We start from the raw sequence: 20,248 nt of genomic DNA on the forward strand, positions 1-20,248 counted from the left end.
CTCCTAGCATTGAGGCGCACCAAAACGTGGCACCAAGGCACTATGCTTTCTAACTTGATGTCATTTTTTCCTTCAGTCATCTATTACTACAGTGTCACATATTAACTTTTCAACATTGTGATCTTGAGTTTCTGAATAACTTCTCAAACTTCAAGCATCGGGGTGCTCTAAAGCTTGCATGGGGCAATGTCTCTAGTGTTGTTGCGGTGCATGACTAGCACCATTGGCTCATGCTCTTTGTTATGCTTCTATTGTATGATTTATTAGTGTTGTGATGTTGCTGGATATAGCAACTGATTGCTCTCTTGACTTTCTTTGAATTTTTTCTTTGTTTCATTTTCTATGAGAAATTTGTGCAATAATATTATAATCAGTGATAATAACCCACAAATAGTATTATTTTCACTTAAAAAGGTATATTTACTCATTAGATTTTTAATTTACTCAATTCACTAAGTATTACTCTACCATGAGCCAACACTCGCCATCGCAGGTCGCCGTCGTAATTCCATTCATTATATACCTCCATTGCCAACTGCTACAAGCAAAAGTGGTCGAAGCAGTCGAACACCTCCCACCGCCAACCATCATAGCCTCAATTGACTGTGTTTATATTGATTTTATTTTTCATCAAACAAATTACAAAAATATAAATTCCTACATTTATTTTACAGCAAACCAAACAACTTCAAAATATTTCAAATTAAACTTTATTTTTTAGATTTTTGAAGCGTGCAAATAACTTCATTAGTTGTATATAAATATAAGGAATATTGCTTCATCTTGTAGACAAAGATTGAAACATCATTTTTAAATTCCATGAATAGAGCTCCATTAGATTATGTGGAGCATTCAATTAATGGATCGGAGCAGAGCGATGGAGCTTTGATCATTAGTAGAGGTGCTTGATCACTACTAACAACCATCTCTAGCTTTTATGGATTCCTACCATATTTGCTTGTAGAAAGAGTATCTTTATAACTATCCTCAAAATCCTTAGATTAAGTCAAATACTAGTCCTACTTCATATCAAATTTTATCTAATTAGTAGAAAATGTTTTTAAGATTTTACTTAGAAAATAAAAAGATAATTTTTTTTCTATGATTTGTCAATTAAATAAACTTATTTGAACTAATAAAAACCTTAAATGATCGTACTCAATACAAGGTTTTCTTACATATGTTGTCAATCAATGACAATTCTAGTATTTAGGTTATGTCAAGCCATTAAAGAACATTAACGTCTCATATTACAATTTATATATTTAAATCATGCAAAAAATCTCCAGAATTTCTTATTCCCTAAAATAATTGTAATTTTCCCACAACTATATGCCTATGTTATACAAAAATTGAATGATGATCCTACTATTTCATTAGTGTAATGTCAAAAATGTAAGATTAAAGTGAATATTAATATATGAATGGCCAATATATAAGTAAATGAAGCTTGCAAGTGAACAAAACAACAATCACACTTTTTTTTATTCAAAAAATTAAATCTAGAGGACAAAACCTTAGATGTGTCACTAGACCAAAGAATTTAGGTTAATATTGTTATGAAAATCAAATGCAAAACATCTAACTAAAAAGAAAATGATATAAATAAATGAAAAAAAAAACACCTGAATTAAATCTCAAGCATCATGAATTTGCTTAATCTTCTTCCCCACTCAATGGACATAGCCTTTTCACTCACTCTCACACACTCACCTACCCTCACTTACTCAAAGGCATTCCTCTCTACTCTCATACAATGAATACACTTTTAAATCTCCAAAATTGTCTAATTTCCCCCTTGATTGAACTAACTTGCAATGAAAAAAAACACTATATGGACAAGTCTTGGCGCCACGAATACAGTGATGTGACATTGTAGGCAGCTTTATGATGCTCAAAGTGTAGCGCTACAACGCCAAGCTCTCGGATTTTGATAAATATTTCTTCATTGTTCATCATTGCGGTTTTGCAAATCCAGTTCTTCATGTGTTGTTATAGTTGCTCTCGAATTTTGATAATTTTTTCTTCATTGCTCATCATTGCGGTTTTGTAAATCTAGTTCTTCATGTGTTGTTATCGTAGCAACGCAAAACTATAGTAATTACTCGGTTTTAGTACTTTGCAATAACTATTCTCTTACAATAACATTATTACATTACTTTGCTATAATAACTTTGCTGTTTTTCTTTTCAATTTGTTGTCCTTTAATTTTTTTTGCATAAAACATAATCCAATGCCATAAAAGTATAAAATAATATAGCATTAAAAGAAAAATAAATAATATTTTTATGCATTTTGTTCGCTTAACAACTTCATAATTATGGAGTTTACACATCTACATAAATTATTCATGGTAGCTTTAATGCAAATTAATATGTAACAATATTTGCAAAAATTATATTATATTATATATATATATATATATATATACATACATATATACATATATATTACTTATGATTTGATAGTTAAGAGAGATACTAAAAAACATTATCTTGGTTTAAGATTGATTGGACATGCTATAACAACATGAAAACATAAATCAACATAGAGAAGAAACGTATATTTGAAGCTATTGCTTCAAAATGTTTGTGTTTATGGTTTTCTGGACATGTAAATGTAAGTCTATCTTTTAGGACTGCTTAAAACATATTTGGAGGGTTTTGCAAAGTACTTTAGAAGCTTAGGGTTTGATGTGATATTAAAGAGGCGAACCATACATCACATTTATGTTTTTTTGGAATGCATATCTTTATTTTGATTTCACTATGAAGATTAATGTTACAAGATCATACTATTAGCCAGTGATATCGTAGTTCTAGCGTACTTCACTTTAGTGATCAATATTTTAATGAAAGATGATAATTTTATAGACAAAATATTATTTGGACTTCTTTAATTGTGCTTGGGTATACATGGGATTAGGAAAATGATCATGAGCATTATTAGTTCGTACAATATAATTATGACTTTATCTCTATTTTTTAGAATCATTTCTCCTTCCAGCTCCCATAGATGCATGTCTAGTTTTTTGAAACCCATGTGATAATTAGTATCATAATGCACATTTTTCAATTTGATGAGATGTAGTTCAAGAAAAATAAATTATTGAATTATATCATAGAGAATTATAATTCTTTTGATGGTATATTTATAATAAATAAAATTGTCATGAATATAAACAAAAATAAATAATTGTTTGGGTTAGAGAATCACATGTTAAGAAAGTGAAAACAATAATTTGCTTCCAAATTATAGAAAAAATATTGGAATATATCCAACGTGAGAATTTAGATGACCGAATATATCATATTCATAGAGGCATGAAAATTTTTCATAGCTATGAAAAAAATATTGAAATATATTGAAATGCAAAATAATATAAATGTTCTATATAATCAGATAAATCATATTTTTGTTGTGTGGTCTTTTTTGATGACATATCTTACCATTATAATATTTTGGAGAAAAAACAACCACTTTAAAAACATGAAAATTCTATATCATTCCACTCTTAATATTGATAGATCCATCGTTAAGTAAAATATATGTGTTTCAATTGTTCCAACATATTTAAGAAAATGCATTTTTAAGTAATATTAATTAAATAATATTTATCAAGAATATGATAATTTTGTAATAAATAACTCAATAATTAATTTTTTTTGTTAAAAATAATAAAAAAGATGAATGAAGCACAAAGACAACATTGGAAAAAAGTGCATACATTGACTGATCTACTAACTCCTGCCTTGCACATACATGAGCTTACCAACACCGAACCCTATCTCATACATATTTACGAGTGCATCAATCTACTTTGTAGCATTAACTCCTTATAAACACATCTCTGTCACACTGATCTATGAACAACATCAATCATATGTGCGTGCAACAACTTTCTTACTAGTACATGCTTGCAATGATTGTGTGCTCGTGCACATGCATACACTGATAACATCTCATGCACACATAAACAACACATACATGTGTATGCATCTACACACACATCAGAAACTTTATCTTTCATTTTTTAATCTTAAATAAATTTTTCGCACATCTTATTAACCAACTTATTATAATGTTTACTAATCATTTGACTTCTATGTAACTTCTTTCCAAAAAATTGATGCTAAGGTTTAATGACTTGATCAGGTGGATTCTTGCATACGAAGAACTTGATCTCACAATCAAAGGTAAGAAGGGTGTACAAATTTTCTTACTGATCATTTGTATTGTCTTACTTATAAAAACTGATATATTATAATTTTCATTTATGCATTTATAATTAATTGGTGAATTCAGATTCACTCATCAACAACACACATACAAAATAATTCTACTCAATCTACGAAATAGCAGTTTAAGTCTTATCAAACATCATAAGATCAGAACAGCAGCAAAATATAAAATATGAAAAGAGATGGAGTTAACATGAATTTCACAAAAAATAGAAAGCGCAAAAAGTCCATATCCATTAACTCGATAAAAAAAGAGGCAATTACATGCATAGCACAGAAAATATTGTTATTTACAAATCTAGCACGCACTTTTATTCTTTTTTTCAAATTCTCACTGAAATATTAAAATTCAGCACAAAATCCCAACCCACAGTTTCATCTTTTATCAAATTCTCAATTTTTCGATCATGGTGCAACTAAATATATAAGTTCGGTAGTTCAGAAATATCACATGAATGTTAGATTTTGTAAATAGTGATGTTCACGTGGTAATTATCCCTAACATTTATGTTCAAACAACACAAATACCAATGCAATATTAATAAAAATAAGAAAATACTTTTAGGGGCTTCTGTCATGAATCCCTTACAAATTTATTTCAGTTCATGACTGAGCATTTATAAATAGTAAAAGTTCTCATGAAATAACATCTCAAGTGTACAAATACTACATCATATTCAAATAGCACACACATAGAGTTAACTTATTCCAAGCTTCTTCAGGATTTGATTATTTCTCTGCTCTTACAGCTCAAGCACAAGATCTACAGATTTACCAAGTAATTGAAAAGTCATAACTAATCATGAACGTGGAAAACATAAAGTTAAACGAAAATAAGTAGTAAATATTCAATGAATTATTCAACAACTTAGGGAGATAGATAAATTGTTTTTTTTCATTATGGGTGCCTTTGTGACGGCAGTTACCGTAGTTTGCATCGTTTAACAAAATTATGTTTTGGCGTGGCACACACCATACTTTGCGTGGTTTGATAGAATTGTGTTTCATCTGCTTTTTTCAAAAAGTTGTGGTGGAAAGCTACATTTTGCAATCTGATCAAGCTAAGTACATTGGTTGTCAAAAAGCTATGGTATAGCTTTTTGAAAATAAGATAAATTTGTAATAGTCACTGCAATTTTTTGAACAATCATTATTATTATTATTATTATTATTTTTTTTTTTGCATAAGTTACATAGTTGCTTTTTCAAATAGCTTTAGGTGACCCAATGATACCCTAAAATGATTGGAGTGTTTCTGACTAGAGCTTTATCTTAATTAATTAATTGAATTAGTGCAATAAGTACTAGAAAATAATTGAGAAATAGAGAAAAGATGAAAACTATATGAGCGTTCGAAGTGTCTATAGCCAATTGAATCATGTGGAAATGTTATTAGAATCACGTACATGCTCTTAAAATGAGCGCAAATTCAAATGTACAATTGAATCATGTGGAAGTGTCTATATGCATGAACTACTATAATTAAATTTTGGGAAATTTAGATAAATGCTACACAATTTTTATGTATTTTGATATGCCACCAAAAACTTTTCATCATCCGACACGAATTTCGAGCCATGACACAGATCTCGAGACAATAATTTAAGAAAGAAACATTCAAATATTGATAAAAAGTCATCTAGAGATCTGATTTCAGCAAAGTTATAGTCAAACTGACTGGCTCGATGAGACAGACCTAATGATATAACACTAGCCCAATCTGAATCAAATCAAGCCCAGATAAAGTCATTGAACCACATTTAGAAGATTTTCGAACACATTTGGAAGGACCAACAGTTGCTAAATATGACAAGTTTATACTCGAATTGAGCGTCTCGACAATACAAATCCAACGAGCCCAAGGTCACTCAATTTCGACATCATTAAGGCACAAATATCCATTAAGTGTCGTATGATCAAGGAAAACTCTCTGAACCATCCGATCAAAATAGTTTATGTTCCCGCATTAATTGCACTCAGAATACTATAAATAAACTCCTACCTCTCACATGAGAAGAAGCTGAAGTCTAGAGAGAGCCTGAGGTATTGAGGAGAAGCTGCAGCTCAGCATCACCGCCGATCGTCGTCGACCGCCACCGACCGGCGTTGTCAAACTTCGCTAACCGTCATCGACCACTACTAAGCACCATCGATCACTACAAACCAGCACCGTCAGTCGACGTTTTAATCTGAAAAATATAGTTACCTTTAACATTCTATGGGAGAAGGGATTTTTGTAATCATCAATCAACAGTAGATTTCTGCAACTGGGTCAGATCCCTTGGTTTATATACCAAATTTGAAGTATGGTGCAATTCCATTCGTTTCATAGAGTTCATCAACTCATACTCAAGCACCTGATTCAGGTGTATCTTAGGAGGTATCTATTCATAGAGCTCCGGAGGAGGTGGAGGAAGATATTGATGATGAGATACTTGGTCGAGAATTTATTACTATGAGCAGGATCAAGTGTCAGAATATCCTGATATGAGCTTGGTTAAGGATCACATTATATTTGGACTTTCAAATTAACAGAGGTTGAAATTCCTTGTCACCATAAGGAAATTGTGGAGAGCTCAAATAGTGATCTTTGGAGAGGGGTAATGGAAGAATAGATGGAGTCTCATTAGAAGAATACCACTTCGGGATTAGTAAAGCTTCTTCCTGAAAGAAAAGTCATGGGGATTCCAAATAAGTGTATGAAAAAAAGAAAAGATCTCATAGAGTGAATGTGTGGTACACTGCAAGGTTAGTGACAAAAATTTTTGTAATGAGAAAGGAATCACTATTATGAGGTGTTCTCTACAGTGGTCAAACATCCCTTGATCCATGTTGTATTTAAAATTATAGAACAGTATGGTCTGATTTTGGAGCATATTGATGTGAAGATTACATTCCTATATAGAGAATTATAATATGATATTTATATGTCATTGTTACATGGATTTGGAGCCTCAGAAGATTTTATTTACAGATTTGATAAGTCTTTATATCAGTTAAAACAATCATAACTGTAGTGATACAAGAAGTTTGATTGATTGAAATAGGAGTACATGAGGGGTCAATATAATTCATTGTGCATATACTTGCTTCTAAATGTTAATGATATTTTGATTGCATCTACCAGTCAGACTGAGGTCAATAGGAAGAAGAAGAAACTATCCAAATATGTTGAGCTAAAAGAGTTGGGTGAAACTCGTAGAATTCTTCATATGTAAATTCTTAAGGGTAAAACAACTGAAAAAGTTTAGCTCTCACAAGTAGCATATGTTTGGAAGGTGCTGAAAAAGTTTGGGGTTGATGACTCGAGAAAGATTGTGAGTCTACTAGTTACATCTTGCTTTCAGTTGAGTTCAAATCAGTATCCTAAAAATGATTATGAGAGAAAATATATGTGATCGCTTCTTGGTTTGTACTAGTTCAAACTTTACACAAGCGATTGGTGTTGTGTGTATATTCATGCATGATCTAGGACATAGACATTGACAGGCTGTGGAGAATATCCTAAGGTATCTAAAGAGTATAATTAATGTTAGTTTGGTGTTAATTTGAGAGACAATCATCTATTGCTAATTTTTGTATAAGCTACACTGATTCATACTATACAAGTGATATAAATAGATGAAGTTCTATGACTAGCTATTTATTCACATTAGCATGAGGCTGATTCAATTTGAGATCAGCTCTTTAGTTTACTATATACTTTGTCTACTATGCAGGCTGATACATGATAGTCACAGAGGTGATGCAAGTCCTACTAGATTAATATTTAAGAGATCATCAAGAGTCTCTGACAGTATTCTATGATATTCAGAGTGTGATATTTTTTACCACAAATTTAGTTCACCATGTTAGTACCAATGCGAGGAACCACTTTAAGCGAAACTTGATTGCTAACGACAATGTTCTATTGAAGAAGATAAATACGAAAGAGAATCCAACATGCATTCTCACAAAGGTTCTATTAGTCCAAAAGTTTGCATACTAAAGGTATTTGGTGAATATTCGAACTCATAAGTGATTGCACATTCGTGTATTTTGAAGTACTGCATGAGATGTGATTCCTTCAGGAGATTTGTGCATAGGCAAACATTTTGGTGCATTCATTTTGTTGTCGAAGCTCATTTTTATCATTTCCCACATATTTAGAAGTGAGAGATGATGTAGAAATTGTTGTGTTAGAGGCTTATTAGTAAAAGAGAATAAAGAAGACTCTTTTTTATTTTTTTGTATTCACTAATCCTTTTCTTACTTATAGGAGGTAATAAAGCGGATTTTTGTGTGTGGAGTTAACGTTATTTCAATCATTTTTTTCTTTATTCCTGTCTGGTGATAGTGGAATAACCTCTTCTCATTAACATAGATGGATTTGCGCCGAACCATTCAAATCACTCCATGTTTGATTGTTTATTTGTTGTTTGATTTTCTTTTCCTTATTGTTTTGCACAACAGGACTAACAACTAAACAATTATCAATGTATTTTATAATCACTGACTTAATTTACTGATTATATTGAATCATTAGTTAAACATAGATGGCTTTGTGCTGAACCATCCAAATCACTCCATGTTTGATTGTTTATTTGCTGTTTGATTTTCTTTTCCTTATTGTTTTGCACAACAGGACCAACAACTAAACAACTATCAATGTATTTTATAATCACTGACTTAATTTACTGATTATATTGAATCATTAGTTAAACAGCTGAGTAGGATATATATATAGTGCTCTAACTAGTTCTTATTTGAAATGTTTGAACCCGGAACATGGCATACCTGAACTTTTATCAACTTTTTTAATATCGGAATTGCATCTATTTCAATTACTAAGTTATAAGTAGCATAAAAATTATAAAACAATTGCAAATATATATATATAAAAAGAGCATTTAATTTTTTCAATATTCCTAAAACCAACATACAAAAGTAAGGAACAAGGATGTATTGTTCAAACCGACACCACCTCAACCACAAAATATTTTTTAATCTCTCTAAGCCCTACAAATTGTGTCAGTTATGAATTGACAGCACCTTAACATTGTACAATGAAAGTGTGGCCATCACTGTCTCTGTCATCTTTTTCCTGTAGTAATTAGTTTTAAACATTTAGATTTCATTATTGGTGATCGATTTATGGGCCTTTCGACAAGACTTGCGCCGAAGAAAATGGTAATTAGATTCCTAACAACACATGCCAAAACAAAAGGCTTGCATGTCCACTTTCATGAAATTCTATCTTGACGTTTTCATACTACCGACAAAGACTGTGGGACAGAGATTCATGAACCAATTTACTTATAGAAGTTCTTATATACACTAATAGAAAATATATTTCGCAGCACTTGAAATAGACTTCTCTAGATTTTAAGACAATGCAATTGTTAGTGCTTCAAGCACTTTTAACAGCGGTTTTAAAACATCATGGAAGGTTTTTAGCGGTGATTACTTCTGCAGCAATTTTAACTACTAATACAATTGCATTTTATTGTGTGCGTGTGTGTGTCGTAAGCCGTAGCCTGTTGGTTGGAGGGGTTCACTGTAAGTCCCCTCAGGTCACGAGTTTGATCCCCAGTGACACTGAGTTCTCAAATATTTAAGCACATGACGTGGGCTCTCATCATGGTGTCTAGCGCATGGGAAACCGGTATTTGGGCCTCTGTCAAATACTAATTTCCTTTTCTATATATAATATATATATATATATATATATATTCATAATTTTTGTTTAATATTAAACAAAACTTTTATGATATAGAAATCTTGAGACAGAATGTGTGAAGAAGATAAAAAAATTTTTGACTTACAGTCTGCATCAGTCTTGATCCATTGCTCGCGACTACCTGTAGAGTTGTTCGTGACAATAGACCTCGGCTTCTTGAAACTTGAGGAGCTGCTTCTTTCTTCTGTTTTTTTTGGAGAATTAAAAGCTTGCCTGCAGCCATTATCGTTCATTGTGTTTCTGCTATTTTTGTAAACTTTTCGATAGTTGTGGTCTCTATTAATCTCATATTTTGCATGCTTTGCAAACTTCTTCGAGCCAATAGAGTTTTCGGGATGGATCTTTCTCCTGAAGGTCCTCCAAATCTGCAGCGCAAGTATTTTACTTCATGAAATTACTTATTTATACTCAGACAACTGTAAAAATAAAAAAGAAACGCTAAATATATATGGATTTTTATGAATAGTCTGATAAGCTCATTGAAGGTGTTGAGGGTGCTCCCAGGAAAGAGTAAAACCATGTGCGAGCTTGACCTTTGAGAGTCGCAGGGAACACTTGACAAAGAAGCACATCAGCGGCACGGTGAATGTGCATGATGGTTTGATAATGAAAACAACCATTAGTGACAACCGGTAATGACACCAGAAGTTTTTACGTGGAAAACATGTAAAGGGAAAAAACCACAAGGTCTAGTCCAGTGTAAAAATTCATTATAAGTTAATGATTACAGAGACCCCTTGTTCCACAGGCAGTAAAGAGATACAAAGTCTTATGAATTATAATATCAATGTGTGAATGAACTTGTTGTAAGGAATGAGTGGAGATCAATGATAATTGGCGGCGACCGACAAGTGTCCAGACCCTAGCCCTGAAGGTGGAGAGACAATACAATAATATCAGGTTCACATAACATTTCAAACATAATTCAAACATGAAATCAGGTAGCAAAGGGCGCACTGACTAAGGTATCCAGACCTACCCCTATGAAGAGAAGCCAACCAGGAAGAAAAGAGGACCGACCAAACCAACAACAACAACAACAGGCATTTATCCCACTGAGTGTGGTCAGCTACATGAATCTTATTTTTCATTGCGTTCTATTGAGTGTCATATTTTCATTTAATTCTAATAGAGTAAGATCATTTTTTTTATACAGTATGCCTAAGTGTTTTTAGGTTTACCCCTACCTTTCTTCTCATAAGTTGAATCTAAAATATCTACTCTCTTAATCAGATCATCAAATGGTCTACGTTTAATGTGACCAAACCGTCTACGTTTAATGTGACCAAACGTGACCAAACCATACAAGACGACTTTCTAAACTTATCTTCCATTGGAGCTACAACAACTCTATCATGAATATATTCATTTCGCATTTTGTCTCTAAGTGTCAAGCCACTCATCTGTTGGGGAAGGTGGAGCCGGTCCACTAAAATCAGGAAGAAATTAAAATGATGATTTTTCTTTATTTGGACTGCTTCTCCTGCTTCTTCCAAATCTGAGATTAAGGAAAGCCTAAACTTTCTTAAATTGTTAATCATGTGTCTCTCTCCGCTGAACTGCGTGACCACATGAAGATCTCCGCAAACATTCTCCCGCGCTCCTCCACGCGATCCCACATTGCGATGCTTGCCTTATTGGTCGAACGGGAAGCCTTTTAAAAGCATCGGCTGGCAGGGAGATAAAGGCACCTCCTCTCTTTTCGGCTGAAGTGTGCAGAGGGAAAAGAAAGAAAAGCTAATTACTTTTATTTTCCCTTCTTCAGGCTGAAAAGAAACTTTGCGTTTGTTCTTTCCTCTTTCCTTCAGCTTGCAGGGAAACAAAAGTCTGTTTTTTTTCCTTTTTTAATCCTTCTTTCACGTGGGCTGGGAAGAGAGAGGAGAAAGAGAAGAGAGAGAGAGAGAGAGAAGGAGAGGAGAGAGAAGGTAAGGAAGAGGAATGTAGAGAGAGATAGCTATTTCTTGTATACGTTGAATAGAAGACGGTGTAATTTTCTCGAAAAAATAAAATCCTCTGCAGTTCCGTGGACGTAGACAATTCGCCGAACCACGTAAATCTGTGTGTTCCGTTGTGTTTCTATTTTGTGATTTTTTTTTATCCGGCTTTTTGTTTTACTGCTGTCATTTTTCACAACAACTGGTATCAAAGCTTTGATTCAGATTTAAAGAAGAACGATGGGAGGAGACGAAGTGATAGCATCAGAAATCGAGAAGTTCAACGACATAGATTTTGGTTACTAGAGGATGCAGATATATGAATAACTCTATAGGAAGAAACTTCATCTTCAGTTATTGGAAAAGAAGCCGGAAAAGATGAACGAGGTGGAATGGAATTTGTTGGATTGACAGGTTCTGGGGGTTATTCGATTGATAAGATCTATTGCCCACAACGTAATCAAGGAGAAGACTACAGCAGATCTCATGGCGACTTTATCAAACATGTATGAAAAGACATCAGCGAATAACAAGGTGCACCTGATGAAAAAGTTATTCAACCTGAAGATTGCGGAAGGTATGTTTATTGCTCAACACCTGAATGAGTTCAATAATATCACAGATCAATTGTCGCCTGTTGAAATTGATTTTGATGATGAGATACGTACATTGATATTGTTGGTTTCATTGCCAAATAGCTGAGAAACCATGAGGATGACAGATAGCAGTTCTGTAGGTAAATCTAAACTTAAGTATGATGATATTCACAATTTGATTTTGGCTGAGGAGTTGTGCAGGAAAGATTCTGGCGAGACCTCGTGTTCGAGTTCGACACTGATTGTTGATTCCAGAGATAGATCACAGGACAAGAACTCAAACAGAGAAAGATCGAAATCAAAGTCTGATCAGCAGGGAACCTGCTGAAATTGTGGCAAGACTGATCACATAAAAAGGAACTGCAGGAATCTCAAAAAAGAGAATATGACGCTAATATTGTAACTGAAGAAATACATGATGCACTATTATTGACAGTTCACAGTTTTATTGATGACTGGATACTGAATTCAGGGGCTTCCTTCCATACATCGTCCCACCTGGAGCTGATGCAAAATTATGTTGCAAGCGACTTTAGGAAAGTACATCTGGCTGATGGAAAAGCATTGGACGTGGTGGGAATGTGAGACGTTGATATTGCACTTCCTAACAAGTGCAAATGAACTTTGCAAAAGGTCATACTTGTTCCAGAGTTGAAGAAAATCCTCATTTCTGTTGGGCAACTCAATGAGGGTGGTCATGCAGTAGTGTTCTCAAATTGTACCTGGAAGGTGACTAAATGAGCATTAGTACTGGCTCGGGGCAAGAAAACTGACACACTATATATGACTACATGTTTACTCAGACGTGGACACATGAGTTAGAGGAGCATTATGGGGAAGCTGAAGAAAGTCAGTTTTGTGCAATGTGACAAAATGTCAAAGGCGGAAAAATCAGATCTTGTACGGACAGATGATGGAGATCCACAGAGCTATGAAGAAATCTTGCAAAATGAAATTTTGAGCAAGTTGGAGCTGAAAGAACTTCTACCAGGGAAGAAGAAATTGCATAACAAGTGGGTGTATTGGGTAAATACTGCGTTGGATGACAATAAGAGGTACATGACTGGAATTGTTGAGAAAGGCTTTCAGCTGAGGCGAGATGTTACCCATGCAGTAGGAGTTGTAAGTAGATTCATGAGTAACACAGAAAAGAGCTTAGAGGTACAATGTTACGTTGATGGTGATATGTCAACTAAGGTTGTTACTCTTGAGAAACTGAAGTTGTGTGCAGCTTCAGTTGGTCTTCTGACATGAGGACTAGGGTTTTAAGTTGCAGAGGTGAAGGATATCAAGTTTGAGGAAAAGGATGATGCAGTCAGTGGATGATATAGTCAGTGTCACAGTTTCCAAGTGGGAGAATTGTTGGGGAAGGTGGAGTCGGTCCACTGATATTAAGAAGAAATTAAAATGCTGATTTTTCTTTGTTTGGACTGCTCCTCCTGCTTCTTCTAAATCTGAGATTAAGGAAAGCCTAAACTTTCTTAAATTGCTAATCCCGCGTGTCTCTACACTGAACCACGTGACCGCGTGAAGATCTCTGCAAATGTTCTCCCACGCTCCTCCACTCGATCCCGCGTCGCAATGCTTGCCTTATGGGTCAAACGAGAAGCCTTTTAAAAGCATCGGCTGGTAGGGAGATAAAGACACCTCCTCTCTTTCGGTTGAAGTGTGCAGAGAGAAAAGAAAGAAAAGATAATTACTTTTCTTTTCCCTTCTTCAGGCTGAGGGTCTTTTTGGGGCAGCTGCAACTTTCCAGCTTTTGCTGATAAACAGCTTATTCTGATAATCCGATAATCTGCGGATTATCAGAATAATCTGTCTTGTTGTTTAGGATAATTTATTCAGAATAGCTTAATTGTAGTTAAATGACATTCTTGCCCCTGTCTGATAAAATTGTTTGGGGCAGCTTATTTAGAATAACTTATTGGCATTTCACGAATGTGTGGCAAGCAAAGAAGGCGGCCACGGAGAGCCAACTTGAGTCATCAAAATTTTAGATTTTCACAAATCAACCACCTAAATAATACTTTCTTCCAGCATATGATAGATTAGTTCAGCATAAACAAAGATGAAGGCAACCCTTCTTGAAGCCTAGATTAGCCGCCAAATATCACTACATAGGTAAAAATATGATAAGTAGACAACCTATACATGCTTGAGAACTGAACTACACCTCCCTCATAAACCTACTTTTAACTGAATATCATAAAGCATTTAAAACACATTCCACCAGCATGTCATTCTCGCCCAAAGGTGCCACCCTGAAGCAACCTTGGTCGAGCAAAACAGAAGACTAAAAGGGCACAGAGGAGGGGGAAGAAGACAGACCTCAATCAAATCTCTTTTCAACAGCAAAAGAAGGCCAAGGAAAGCTCGAACACCAAAACCAAGAATTTCAAGAATAAATTTTAGTAGGGCCTCCTTCTCTCCCAAAATTTTCGACATATTCAGTTCTAAAAAAGCCCAAATCTTCAAATACAAGAGCTAAAAATCCAAAAAAACCAAAACTTATGGGATCCATTTCGAATTTCCATTTCTAGATCATAATAAGAAACCTAAAAGCTTCGAAGTCTCCTTCTAGCCCTCAAAAAAACCAAAAAAACACAAAAAAAAAACCTTCCAGCCACATATAGATCGGTAAAAGAGAGCAAAGGAGTGCGGCGATCTCACCAGAAGTTTACGCACGAGATCGGTGAAGGAGATCACGAGGGAGAGCACGAGAGAGAAATCAGGGGCACGAGAGGACAATAACGCACGATAAGCCCTAGCTAACGTCGAACAGAACTAGGCCTCCGCGTTCAATGGATATCTACGATTCCAAAACGCTCTTACGAACGCCCAAACAAACTATGCAGCGACGTTTTCAAAATGCTGTCGCAGCAAAATAATCTGCCCCAAATGGGGCCTGAAAAGAAACTGTGTTTGTTCTTTCATCTTTCCTTCGGCTTACAGGGAAACAAAAGTCTGTTTTTTTTTCCTTTTTTAATCCTTCTTTCACATGGGCAGGGAAGAGAGAGGAGAAAGAAAAGAGAGAGAGAGAGAAGGAGAGGAGAGAGAAGGTAAGGGAGAGGAATGTAGAGAGAGATAGCTCTTTCTTGTAAACGTCAAATCAACGACGGTGTAATTTTCTCGAAGAAATAAAATCTACTGCAGTTCCGTGGATGTAAGCAATTTACCGAACCACGTAAATCTGTGTGTTCAGCTGTGTTTCTGTTTTTATGATTTTTCTCGATCAGACTTTTCTCTTTATTGCCGTCGTTTTTCACAACACTCATCATCCACCTATGCATTCTCATCGCAACAACACTTAACTTGTTTATGCTTCTCTTTTAAAGGCCAACATTCTGCGCCATAAAGTTTGCAGATCTCACCACCATCCACAACATCAGATGGTCTATAGTAAATATATAAAAGAATTGTGTTGTATGCATGAAAATTTTTCTTTATTTAATCATTTATTTTAAAATCATATTGTTTGAAAGATGGGTAATGGTGTCCAACGGTGGTAGAACAACCGATCAAAATATAGTCTCCAATTATTTATAGGGACCACTTTAGTAAAAAAAAATCATAGTAAGGTCAAAATAATCATTGGCTATAGTCATCGAGACTATCTTAAACTCAATTATAGAATCTATTGATAATTTTGATATTTCTATAAACTCTAGAAATAAATCAATCTCACATAAATAGTTGTAAATAGTTGGAGACTATTTTGACACTTTACTCCAATAAAATTTTATATTATTATATGATTGAAAATAGCATTAAAATATATCAATCAAGAGAGTGAACGAGAGTACACGTGTCCCATATATTGAAATTCACGCAGCTAAAATAAAATTCAGTCGTGCACGTGTCCCATGAACAAAATTGCAGTACTTACATTTTGAATCGTCTCCGTTCCACAAGAGCCGCCGTTGCCAATAGGCTCACCACCAAACTTGAGCATACCCTTCGTCTCCACGCTCATCTTCTCCCTCTCCGGCGTCAACTTCACCGCTTCTTCATCCGCAATCAAAATCCCTTTCCTCTTCGCCCCGCCGCCGCCACCTTCCTCCGCCGCTCTGCTTCTCATAAACAATTCTCCCAACGAACCCCGCCGCCTCTTCTCAACCGCCTCAACAGTTGACCCGAACAGAAAATCCTGCAGAGGGCAAACATCCGATACCTTCCCGCCGCAGGGACCAGCATAGCTTGGCCTCGCCGACGAAACCCTTTCGCCGGATTTCTTCTCATTTTCTGACTCTTCGGCAATCACCTTCCCAAGTTCCACTGATATTGCTATCAGTTCGCTCTCCGTTGGCATCTCGGTTTCCTTCCCTGCTATTTCGTTCGCTGTGATTGCAGGTGTTCCGTTTTCGCGGAATAGGATCGGGGAGCCGAAGGTTCCGATGTGGAGCAAGCCGTCAAGGAGAATGGAGGCGTTTAATTCAGGTGATTCTGTTTCAGCCGGGAGTAAATCTTTCCGGTGAACTGGTGGCGGTGGATTGGGGAGGAGGTGCTCCGGGGAGGGCATGCCGGAGATGCAGTGTAAGCAGTAGGACACTGCGGAGCATTACACCGAGTTAAGTAGAAGGCTTGGAATTAAGAGGTGTGGTGAATTTAAGATGATTGTATATACAATATTGGTAATGATAAGTTTCTAACGGTCGTATTGTTTTCAAATTTTTGCTGAAATGAGTTTAATGTATGAGTAGTTGATATTATATTATTTTTAAATAGATCTACGAGAAGAATTATCAAAATTTTAGTCAGAACAGTTTGACTTTTTTTAAGTAATTGCGTAAGTGCTCCTTAACACTACCATTAATGCAGTTGGAATCAAGAGGTCAAATACATGTTTATAAACATTAGAAGTGACTAAATTAGAAATTCAGAATAATTGGGTTTTGGGTAAATTATTTAATGATCTATATTGTTGAGGAATGTTAAACACACACATGAATTAACAACTTTTTAATATTATATTAATGTATATGTATATGTACACACATACACGAAAAAATCAAAATTTTGTCACAATATTCTTATGCATTTTTTTTTCAAGAAATTCTGTCAAAGAAAAAAATTCAAAATCTTTAAACAATATTAGTTTAATCAGTTTACAAATGACATTGGCTTAATCAGTAAAAAAATATTTAAATTAAATTATTAAATTTGTAAATATGGCTAAAAATTCTTTTATTACGTTGAATTTTGTAGTAAACTTAATTAAGAAAACAAATAAATATTAATTAAAATATTTACTCTAATAAACAAATTTAGTAGATTTAAATCGTTTATCCTATATATATCCGTATAATATGCACATTTTTTTTAGCTTTTTAAGTTAAATTTTGCAATAACTAAAAAAATAAGTTTAACTTTTGAAATTATATATATATAAAAAGAATTATTCGTTCATTATAATTTACTAATATTATAAAAAGAGATGATTGAGATGTAGTCTCACCAGTGGCGAGGTCTCTGCCAGTATCGCCATTGTTCTGCCAAAACTTGCGGTGCATCCAACCCAGAAGCTATGTTTCAAGTTAAAGATAATCAGAAGATAAAAGATTATCATTTAGTCACTGAGAGAACAAATTAGGAAAGAAAAGAACAATATGAAGTAACCAACCTTCATATTTTTATTATTCTATTAGCCAAGCACAGAAGAAGAAAGCGAGCCACACTTAAGTGAGGAAAAGGGGATGGTGAAGAGGGTGGCTGCCGGGGATGATCTTTAAGGAAGTGGAGAGCAAAGAGAACAAATATAAAATTACAAAAACAATTTTGTAAATTTTCTTTTAAATACCGCCCAATTTCTATTTATATACATCTAATATCTATATTTTAGATTTTATGTGTAAAAACTGAAGTTTTTGTATTAGATATGTAAGTACATTGGAATTAAGTGCTATCTTCCTAATATTAATTATAAACATATATTGTTTGCAATTTTATGTCTATTAAATCATGATAAAATCAAGTGTTGAAATTAAGGACTGTTAGTGGCTTTTAAGAATGGCATATATTTTATAACGTGTAGATCAGACTAAGGTTTGAATTTATTTTTACAATAAACCTAAATAAAATAAAATACACTGCTATATAAATAGATTCAACGCTCATAGCCTATTTTCATCATCTTCTATTTCTAATAAGTAATATCAGCGATATATATATATGACGCCATATAAAAGATACATGTCCTTGCTAGCATTTTAGTTATATAGATATATAGCTAAATCATTTTAATTATTTAAATGGGTAAAGTATATTAAAAATCAATCGCACGCTATTGGCAGGAACATGATTGGTTGGCATCTTTTGGTTGATTTCTCCATATCGAAAGTTCCTTTGCAATGATGTTATATCAATTTAATTTAGTTATTGCAAATAATTTGGCGTTTGTTAGGTTATCTGTTCTTATCATTTGGTAGCTTTTGCATCATAAGTTATCTTTGTTGTATTTTCATTTGTTGTAGTGTTTGTCTTTTTTCTGTTGGGCAATTTATAATATTGCAATTTCAGTGGCAATTTCGAGGGAAATCCTGAAAAGTTTTGATGTGTAATAATTAAGTGCCTAAGGTAATATAGTGTCAAAGAGATATTGTGTAAAAATTTGTTGTCTGATATTTTTTTTATTATTAATGAAAATTTTGGTAGTATCTTAATAATTATATATATATATAATCACAATATTATTATGTAACTATGTAACTATTTTTACAAATGATGACAGATATTCTAAACATATTTTACAATGTCAGTAGCGGTAATTATTTCAACTAATAATTAAACTTGCAAGCTTAGTTCTTAGGATGGCTATTATATTCTCTATGATGTAATTCACATGTAAGTTCATAAGACTTTGAAAAAATCAACTATGAATTATATCAACTTTGTATTTGAATGAATGAAACATACTTAGGCCAATAAAGTCAAATCTTTTGTAGAATATATATTGTTTGCTATTAGTATATTTATGACTATAATTTTTTGTGTGTTTGTGTGTGTTTATGCGTTTCTGTAAAATAGTTTATAATTATAAATATAATTTATATATTTTTACTTCCTTTGAGCTAAAATTCAAAAGTAACATTAAACATAAAAAAATTGTATTTGTTGATCCTTTAAAGTTACTATATCTGCAAAAAATATAGCGTGAAGAGAACAAAAAATAATTATAGAAATGAATGGTATTTGAGTCTTTTCAAATCTTCTCTCATTAAGAAATAAAACAACATTTTTCTCATATTTATTGTCTTCACATTCTCTCTTAATCAGAGTACAAAGTTCAATCTCGGACAAACCACAATTTGTACACTATTTGATCAAATGAATGTCATCATAATAAATGAAACTAAAATTCAAAGAAAACTTGATGGAATAAAAAAAGATAAAATATTTGAGGAACATTTAATTATCTACAATACACAATCCACCTCCAAAAAATTACTCATAACGTCACATTTCTCTCTTAATTGCAACCCCCAAACTCCATTCTTAAGAAACAATCTTCTTTAAAATCAAGAGGAATTTAGAGCCATTTGTTGAGGCCAATTAATATTCTCTTTTAATCTAAGGCACCCTATCTCCCCTCCAACTAAGCCACATTTCACATTATCTTCTGAAATCAACTTGAATTCAATTAATCACTCATAATAATCAATCTATTCAAATCATTAAATGCACTACAACCAACGACGTAAGTTTGAACATTCAGGTCTTTAAGCTTCTAGAAGGGTCTTAGCTAGAAGATTTTATTAATGG

At 33.7% G+C, this 20,248-nt stretch overlaps 1 protein-coding gene across 1 annotated transcript; it reads right to left on the reverse strand.

Moving 5' to 3' along the window:
* Nucleotides 1-16,334: 16,334 nt before the first annotated feature.
* LOC110018782 (protein LAZY 1-like) lies at nucleotides 16,335-18,175 on the reverse strand. The gene is made up of 3 exons (XM_020716217.1): nucleotides 18,111-18,175; nucleotides 17,946-18,012; nucleotides 16,335-17,038 (listed from the first exon to the last, which is right to left on the reverse strand). Exons 1-3 carry the CDS (start codon nucleotides 18,114-18,116, stop codon nucleotides 16,335-16,337), a joined length of 777 nt encoding a protein of 258 aa, XP_020571876.1. The 5' UTR covers nucleotides 18,117-18,175.
* Between the last annotated feature and the right edge of the window lie 2,073 nt (nucleotides 18,176-20,248).

This window comes from Phalaenopsis equestris, unplaced genomic scaffold (assembly GCF_001263595.1).
Source record: "Phalaenopsis equestris unplaced genomic scaffold, ASM126359v1 Scaffold000036, whole genome shotgun sequence".
Taxonomy (NCBI): Eukaryota; Viridiplantae; Streptophyta; class Magnoliopsida; order Asparagales; family Orchidaceae; genus Phalaenopsis; species Phalaenopsis equestris.

Excerpts from the sequence above, each read along its gene's own strand:
- LOC110018782 (XM_020716217.1), bottom strand. Across the intron at positions 17,039-17,945 it reads TGGCAGAGACCTCGCCACTG|TGTCCTACTGCTTACACTGC; the intron begins GTGAGACTACAT and ends AATGCTCCGCAG.